This window comes from Clupea harengus, chromosome 9 (genome assembly GCF_900700415.2).
Source record: "Clupea harengus chromosome 9, Ch_v2.0.2, whole genome shotgun sequence".
Classification (NCBI taxonomy): Eukaryota; Metazoa; Chordata; class Actinopteri; order Clupeiformes; family Clupeidae; genus Clupea; species Clupea harengus.
In genome coordinates this window covers 15,555,047-15,564,275 of record NC_045160.1, presented here as the reverse complement: position 1 = coordinate 15,564,275, position 9,229 = coordinate 15,555,047, and the positions used below count along the sequence as shown (strand labels likewise).

General features: G+C 44.4%; 1 protein-coding gene across 2 annotated transcripts; it reads right to left on the bottom strand.

The window, feature by feature from the left end:
- Window positions 1-1,408: 1,408 nt before the first annotated feature.
- Window positions 1,409-6,669, bottom strand: socs9 (suppressor of cytokine signaling 9). 2 transcript variants are annotated; one of them, XM_031573636.2, is made up of 2 exons: window positions 6,334-6,669; window positions 1,409-5,675 (listed from the first exon to the last, which is right to left on the bottom strand). In XM_031573636.2, the coding sequence occupies exon 2, from the start codon at window positions 5,617-5,619 to the stop codon at window positions 3,736-3,738; it is 1,884 nt and encodes a 627-aa protein (XP_031429496.1). In that variant the 5' UTR covers window positions 5,620-5,675; window positions 6,334-6,669; the 3' UTR covers window positions 1,409-3,735. The 2 variants fall into 2 exon arrangements, with proteins under 2 accessions (XP_031429496.1, XP_031429495.1); XM_031573635.2 differs by having other exon boundaries at window positions 1,409-5,869; window positions 6,334-6,667.
- Between the last annotated feature and the right edge of the window lie 2,560 nt (window positions 6,670-9,229).

Genomic DNA, 9,229 nt, shown 5'->3' with positions numbered 1-9,229 from the left:
CTAGGTGCACACCCTTTTATCTAACATTTAATCAGTTTTTAGTTGTTTTTTGTTCTTCATTAATCAATAGCATAACACACCTTCTATGTTTATTTTGTGGACCGATGAAAGGTATAAACTGAAAGCAGGCTACAGACACCTGTGTCAGTTTAGAGCTGTGACCTTTTTGTACCACATTTATCCTCTGTGGGTTTTAAAAGACACTTCTACCCTATAGAATTGAAAACCAATCAATGTCAAAAGGTCACTGGAATATCTATGAAATGTGAACATGCATCATGGTAGCACAATGTTCATATCAGTAGGTAGGACGTGTGTGCCAATAGTTAGTTGGTTTAACTATCTCACTCTTAATTTATACCACTAGTTACTGTAATTGAGTTTATAATTGTGTCACAAATGAATGCACCCTCTAATTGGCTATTATAGTTACACAACTGACCATGAAGTTATTTTAACCTCGATATAATGAATGTGTTGAAGTGAACCACCGTTACTAGGAACCGCTGCCACTACCCTCAGCATCTTTGTCATACATCAGTAAACACTGTTCATGAGTTACAAATCTGTTATTAAATAATTATATATAATACATGACAGCTGGAAAATGAGAAACACCTATTTTAGAGGATTATATAGTCTGGTATTTTTTTTACCTATTGTTGATGTAATCGTGCTACCAGACGCTACCAGATATATTTCCTGAAACTGAGAAAAGACAACATCAATTTCAATTTCGTGATAGTAGTTTATATTTGGATAAAAAGCTTCAAGAGTGTCATCAAGCTCTTCCACAGCACTTGTACTCACTCGACATTAGCTGACAACTGACATGCTGCCATATAAATATACTTCGACCTTACTGTGTGCTTCTCTCATACAATGCTAAACGGCATTAAATAGAAAAGAACACTTTGTGGGATTGGTGAGCTGAAAGCTAGGTTATCAAAAGTTCAAAACACAGGAAAAACTGCATCAACGACAACAGTAGTTAAATAGAAATTAAATAAATACCAGTGTAAAAATGTGTCAATACAGGGTAATATCAACCAAAGATGATGTTAAAAGTAGGAATTCAAAACAAAGTTCAACAAAAAGGTTTTTTCATGCTCGTCGGCTCATGTTACATTCATAAGCACTATCAAGGCGCTGCACTATTTCCGTGGCAACGGTGAAGGAAAGCTGGATATTACTTCTAGTTCCAAGTTTAAAAAAAGAAATGCCAGCAGGCTCCTGCACAGGCTTACAATGTGAAGAAACACACATATTCTTCCTTCAGAGCATCTTGTGTGTGTGTGTGTGTGTGTGTGTGTGTGTGTGTGTGTGTGTGTGTGTGTGTGTGTGTGTGTGTGTGTGTATGTGTATATGTATATATATACATATACACATGACATGCTGCCATATAAATATATATGTTTATGTGTGAGCATATATAAATAAAGAGAGAGAATGGGTGTGTATGCATGAGTGTGTGCGAGAGAGAGACAGATGGAGAGTGTGTATGTGTGTGTGTGTGTGTTTTATAATGTCAGTGGCATTATTCCTCACACATCTGGACTTGACAGCAGAGCAGACAGCCCCGGTGTGGCCTCGCCAGAGGGGATTGTGGGAAGAGTGCTGACCAGATAACTCAGACGGGGTGAGGAGGTGAGGTGTACGCTGCACTTAATACTAACGCCATCAGCTAAAGCACCATCGCCTTGACCCCAACCATCAGTTCATGGTAGCAGGTATGCATTTGGCAAGACTGTGTCTCAACATAGCATAATGATTATAGCAATGAAGCATTAGCCTGGTACAATAACACAGATTAACTGTATGGGAGCTGTTCTAGGAACAGAATCACTGAGAAATAGAGGAACAAAGAGCTAAACGTATGGCTATACAATAACACTCTGTGGGCGTTTTAAAACTGGGAGCTGTTCCAGTAAAAGAATCACTTAGAACCATGCCAAACAAACTTTCTCAACGTTTGCCCGAGACTGGACAGCTACTGAGAAATAGAGGATGCACCTGAGGGTCGCATTCTTTTTCCGCTTTTAAACATGAGACACACGACTAACTGATCCCATTCAATTACCGGAATGCAGGGAAGCAGAAGAAGAAGACGACATTGTTGTCACAATTTTTGCATCAGCCATTTCCAAGTTTCTAAGGATGAAGGCCCTCTATTTTTGGCCTACCTAGAACACATTAGCAGAGCAGACAATTACCAATCATGATACTTCACTTTTTGAAGGGAGGAATGTGCTTCAAAGACTTATCAGTTATCCTGACTAATATAACATATGCTCTTTGATATCGGTGGCAGGAGTGGATGGTTTAAGCTTTTCTCACCCCGTCTTAGGTGAGCACCAACTAGGACCCCCATCATTATTCAATGCACAGGCTGTGCATTACTTCTATGTCTGTGCACATAAAGCCCTGACCTGACTTCACAGAGCTCAGGTCTGTGATCAAAAAGTGCACCAGATTCGCAGTGGGGATATTTGGACCGTATCATTCTTTGATATTCCCCGTGACAGCTCCATATTCCTCAAGTGACCCCCCGCCCTGCTATGAAGAAAAGTCCTCATAAATACCGCTGTCACCCACAGAAAGGTAACATTCACGACATGATTCGCCATTCTTCCATCAGTCATTTTTCTAAGGAAGATAAGAGGAAGCTGAGATGGTCTCTCTTCGTAACACCTCCCAAGAAGTCATAACTCTGATTCATGACACAGGTGCGCTCCCCTTGGCACCTTAATGCACTGGGGACGTTATTTCACTGTATGCGAGGCTAATTGAGTGTGACGGGGAGAGAAGGCATGGTGGGTGGTGGGTGGGAAGCTTTTAAGTGTCGTACATTCACAGGATGAGGCTCAGTCCGGTCATTGATTGGCCCCATTTCATTAAGTGGTTCCCCATGGATCACCTGTCTGCAGGATGTGAACATGGGCATTCAGAATGTGACTGGAAGAATATTCATTTAAATTACAAAAAAAAAAAAAAACATTCACAAATGTCTCCACAGCTCACCAGGGCATGATTGTGGAGTGACTATCTGCCACCACTTATTTTTTGCTCGCTGAACATATTCTCACCCCAAGCAAGGTGCTGATTATCTCTGGTCCAAGAGGTTGAGAGGGATTGGAGAGGGCAAGAGATTATCTGAAGGGGATTATCTCCAATATCTTGTTTAAAGAAGCGAAATGTCCTCAGTTTTAAAATAGGTTAATGTGGCATTTTGAAGCACCACAGGCTAGGCATAAGGAGAAGATGCATTTCTACTATTTGGTGTTACTTTCTACTGCAGGACAGAGTGTAGTGTCTCTCCACTATGCGGTGCAAATGCTTCAGCCTCCGAGGTTGATCCAAAAGCTCCCAGGATCCTCTCTACAATGCGAGATACATTCATCCTTTACTTATGAATATGAGGAAATGATAGATTTCCTACACTACCACCATGTCCAAAAGCACAGGTACTTGTACATTCATGGCTATCACCACAGCACATACACTAGCAAAGAAGAGCCGTCTGTGGTCAAAATAAGACATGGAAGCATAGTCCCCAAAGCACTGCAGAATACATTTCGTTTGACAAATTAAGGCTTATAATGGATGGATGGGCACTATTATTTTCCCAAGGATGTGCTTAAGGAGGGAAATAAGGTATCAGGGTGGTGATTGGTGGGTTGAGGAGTGAAGAGTAGGGGCTGGTAGGTTAATTGGTTTTGGGGGGGGGGTGTATCCCTACTCCCACCATGTGTCCATCCTGCGCACGCGCACCCTCTGCTTGTAATGGTACTCCTTGAGGTGCTCCTTGAGCGCGTTTGGGATGGGCAGGGCACTGATGCCGTCATAGCTGGTGTGGTTGCTGATGACGGCGCGGCAGATGTGCTGCAGGCTAAAGGGCTGTGTGCGGTGCACAGGCGTGGACAGCAGCGGCTCGAAGAACATGCACGAGTTGGGGTCCTTGTAGTGCTCGAGCAGGCCGGTGACGGTGGGCGCATGGAAGACGCTGGGGTCGTGCACGTCGAAGCTGAAGTTGTGGTTCCACTGCTCGATGCGCGCGTGCAGTGAGCGCCCGTATCGGCGGAAGCTCACCGAGAATAGGTAGTCCTCCTGGGCCGAGTCGCGCAGCAGGAAGGTGCCCTCGGGCTTGGCCTCAAGCAGCGCTTCGGCCTGGTAGCGGTCCATCACGCCCCAGTAGCAGGGCAGGTTGGTGATCTGCAGCAGGTCGGGTACCAGGCAGTGGATATAGTCAATCTGGGTGTGGATGCGGAAGCGCTCCTTGGGTTTGGCCGGATCGCCCTCAGGGGGGTTCGACTGAGGGCAACCGCCCCTCAGGGAGGTCGATTCCGATCCCGAGCCAAGATTGGACGTGACCCCCAGGACAGTGGAGGAGTTGGAGGAGGAGGAGGAGGAGGACGAGGCTGCTGAGGCAGCTGAAGCAGCCGCCGCTGTGGAAGAGGACGAGGAGGCAGCCACTTCATCCAGCGTGTCCAGGCAGCTCTGGAGGAGCAGCTGGTGCTGCTGATGCTGCCTCTGAAGTAGGAGCTGCTGCTGTTGTTGCTGCTGCTGCAGCTGCTGCTGCTGCTGCTGCTGCTGCTGCTCCTGCTCCTGCTGTTGTTGTTGTTGTTGCTCTTGTTGTTGTTGTTGCTGCTGCTGTAGCAGAGTGGCTCGGTCGTCTCCAGCCAGCTCGTTCATGCCGTGGGCCAGCTTGGGCCCCAGTTTGTACAGCGGGTTGATCTCCGCCGTCACCTCAAAGGTGTGGATTTGTGCGTTGGGTGGCGGCTCCACGCCTTGTTCGATGCTGATTCGCCGGCGCTCACGCAGCAGGTCATCTTCATCCTCCACAGTGTCAGTGACAGCGGCGGCGGCAGGAGCATCTCCACCCACCTCTACTGAGCCGCCCGGGGAGGAAGACTCCAGGAGGGGAGGCTGGGAGATGGGCGCCGTGTGCTGCTTGATGAGGTACCACTTCTGTGCCAGCTCCGTCCCAGCTGGGAAAGGGCAGCTGTCCAGCATCAGCTCACTAAGGTGGATCTTACGCCTCGAGGAAACTGAGAGTGACGAAGACGAAGAGGAGGATGAAGATGAAGAGGAGGAGGAGGAAGATGAAGCAACAGATGAAGGAGAGAATATGTGAGCGGAGGACACTGTGCTGTGGCTCTTGATCGGGAAGCACTGGCCCACCGCATCCTGGATCTTCTGCCTGAGGGTGCGGCTGCTGCTGTTGCTGTTACTGCTACTGCTACCTCCACTCGCTGCCGCCTTTCCCTCAGCCTCCTGGGTGGGCAGCTCTGAGAGAGACACCCCATACGCCCCATCCTGTGCCAGCCTCACAGTGCTCCTTTCACTCCCTAAGCCTGGCCACCTCCTCCGCTCCCGCACTGGTGACGAAGAACCACACTCTCTGACCAAGCTGCCCATCTGATCTCCATACTTGAACCCATCGCTAACTGGCCTATCCATGACCATGCCTTGTGAGGGCAGGCCCTTCTTCTTGCCCCGTCCACCCTTCCTGCTGACGCCCGCTTCCCTCCTCTCCTCAGAGCGGCTCTGCCTCACCTTGGGGCGGGCGCCACGCTCCCTCTCCTTGCCCCGCTCTCCCATGTCTTTGGGCACAGACATAGTGAGGCAGGGGTGAGATACTGGGGTACCAGATGACTGACTGGCTCAGGAAGCACCTAGAGTAGAGCAATGAGGATAATTACGTCCTGCTAGGGATGAGTTCTCAGTTATTCACCAGCTCTACAGATCAGCATGGGTTTGTTGCTTGGTCCATTATGGTTACTGTGGCTCATATTTGATATGAGCACAAACAAGTCCTTCCTGTGCGACTACGGTGGTCCAGAAGATCAGTATGCCATGGTATATGAATCTAGAGAAAAAGGAGGGGGGAAACTATCTTTAGGCTCTGGAAATGTTATTTTAAGTCTACATCATACAGCCTGTGTGTTAATGTAGCCTAAATGGCCAGATTTGCGCAGTTGTTGGCAAGTTATATCTGGAAGCTGAGGATAAAGTTAGGCTTGTTAATTTTGTAGCTTAGGCTAGTAGTTGAACGGAACAAACTGTTGTTATTACCGCTAACCATCAGCTTACATTAAATTCTGCTAAACGAGCTACAAAGATTGATCAATTAACTTGCTGGAACCATTTGAGGTCCATCATAACAACAACTTCGGATAATTGTCAGCTGACCGACTTCGACTTGGAATCTAACGTTACAAAGTTATCTACAAATGTCAGAGTCAAATAACATAAAATGCGTAATATTTTCATTGTCACATCAGGTTTCTAATAAAATTAGAGGCGTATAGTTTGACATTATCTGTTACCCACCTTGTCACATGATGATGGGATGATGCGCAAAACAATTTCTTACCAGCTGAGCAACAGAAGCCGGCTAGCTAAATGGCTAGCTAGCAGGCTAACAGATGAGTGAAAACATTTAAATCCCTACCTGTCTAGCAATGTAATCGCGCGAATATCTGTATGTGCGACTCGGCTAAACGACAGGCGAGTGGAAATACAAAATCATGAGAAAAACCCCACAAATGTTGGTTCACAATGGATGGATGGGCTTTGTATTCAGCTTTTCATAGTTAGCTAGCTCTGCTACGTCTTTTTCTCCTCTCGTGACAGGAAGAAAACATTGATGGAGACCAGAACGGTAGTGATTGCTGCAATCTTCCCCCTATTGGTCGGAAGGCCACATTACCACAACACAAAAATGTATGGCTTATTTCAAAATCAATTGGATCTATTAGGAAAGATTTTATACTAATGTAAACTAAGCCCTCTTTTCCTCCTTTTGTACGGGTTATGTTTTGTATGGGTACATATAAAACTGTCACATTTGGAAAATTAAAATGGGTGATGATGACAATAATAATTATTATTATAATTATAATTATTACATCTATTATCATTATAATTGTTGTGGTTGTCATCGTCAACATTTCCACAGCACTTTTCAAAATCCATGTTACAAAATTCTTCACAGAAGCAGCAAAAAAACACAGACAGTCTAGTATAGGCTATATCAAAACCAACACAGTGTAACAATAATACATTTCTTTAAAACAGGAAATAATATAACAGTTTAATCCAAGAAATAATTTCCCTATTTGGCACACAATGCCTGCATGGTCAATCACAAAATATTGAAACATTTTGATATGCAGTATATCTATATAATGTGTATTGCGTTTAGTTTATGCCATACTGCATGTCAAAGATATAAACCTTGAAAACTGCTCCACAGTCCAGTCTGTTTGCTTTAGAAATGCTCCTCTTCATTACAATGGTGTGGGAGACCTTGTCCATGAAGGTCATTACATTGGACAGTGTCCTACACCTCACAACAATCTTCACAAACTGAGCTGTGAAGACTGTTAATGCCTGGTGTCACCCACGGAATATCTTAGAAGACGCCATAGCAGTAAATACCATATCCCTTTGTCACCACTTCCCTGTTGGACTGGCATTTGGTTATGGCTGTTGTGAGGAAGTCTCTCAGCAATGCATTCTGTGCATCTTGAGGCATATGTGTTCTTGTCTCTGGTATTGACATGTGACCTAACTCATCGTGAGTATGAGTTGGTTGGTCTGTGACACCAGATACCACTGTTGAGCCTTGAGGAGGTGTTGTGGGCCTATTTCAACAAATACGGACCAAGGGAGATGCCCACAACCCCAGTGAAATGCTCTTAATTGCATCTCTTTGTTGTTGTTGCTATATTGCTAAGTATGATGATTGTAGTGCAACCCTGATGTGTTATAATACATAGGCTGGGTTGTTGGATATGAGTACTACATGTGTAAGCGTTGGCCGCTGCGGGAAATCCCCAACCAAGCACAAGGAATCTAACATATTCTCTTCTGTATGAATAAAAACAACCTGTGATTCTGATTGTACAAGATGTTGCAGCATTTAAATCAATGGCAAGAGTGAGAGCACCATGTGTACGTTGCTCAGTGTAATTAGTTTAATTACTCACTGTCACAAATCAGCATAGACTAACTGAAGTGTGAATTGTATTTATTGTAGCACTGGCAGTTATATTATCCAGCTCTTCCATGTTCAGTGCATGATTTCCTGCTTCCCATAGCTGTTTCTCTCACCTTCAATGAATAAAATATGCTTGTGTGACCAGCCATATTTCTTACTATCCTCGAGAACCCTATATACTGGTGTTGTGGTTAATAGAGCTGGGAGATAAATGCAAAGGGCTTTGAAGGGGCTAAACACTAAGTAACTACAGTGAGTTTGTCCGTTAATCATTGTTGAGGGGTAAACTGGAAGGTTCTGAGCTAGGAGGGATTCTTTCAGATAAGGCCACTGCTTCAGTGAAATTGTGGTAATAGATCATACACTCTTTCAGTGACCCTAAGGGGAATAATGGCTGGCTGATATTTCTTGCACTAATAGTTGTAATAACTCAAGTGCACTGTATCTAATATTTTACAAGTGCAGCTATATTTTTCAGAATGCTCTCAAGTGTCCAACTCTGTGGAATACTAAGAGATAGTCCGTGCTTTATTTAAGCGTCTTTCATAGGGAAAACAGACAAATGAGTATCAAATGAGTTTCTCATTCAAGTTGGTTATGGTGAGCCAACAAGCGAAGTTCGAGATTTTACATTGCTGCAATGTTTTCCCTTTCCGACAGATGGCGACAATGAATATAATACTGTTGAGTATTCGCAAACGAAGAAAAGGGAAGTGGTAGAATAAGTTCCATGAAGCTAGCGACAGTTATCGACAACCGGAGGTAATATGGCGACAAAAGACGTAAAATAAAAGTCCTCTCCAAAGTTTTGTCTGAAAATCCAGTTTGACGAATAGAATGTTTCAACGTTCTTCACGGCATATGCCTGTTGTGCTGCTAACTACTCAAGATAAATCAACTGCATACTGCATTTGCGAATTTTGTCATTATTGCAGACTCCTCTTGCAAATAACTGTGGAATGAGATGGTGGCCTGTTAGGTAAGCTACACAACATTTTGATGATTTTTTGTTGTTTATTCATTTCATAATGTCAATTAATTTCTCCATTAAATCTATTATAGATCGTCAAAAAAATAGACAACAACCATCTGAATAAAAATGTTCATAGACTAAGCTAAATATGTATCAAAATGAATTTAAAAGGAATCTTGGAAATGTGCAACAGTGCAAGGTTGTGTCAACATGGCACGGTGGCTCAGTTGCTTGCACTGCTTGCACTGCAG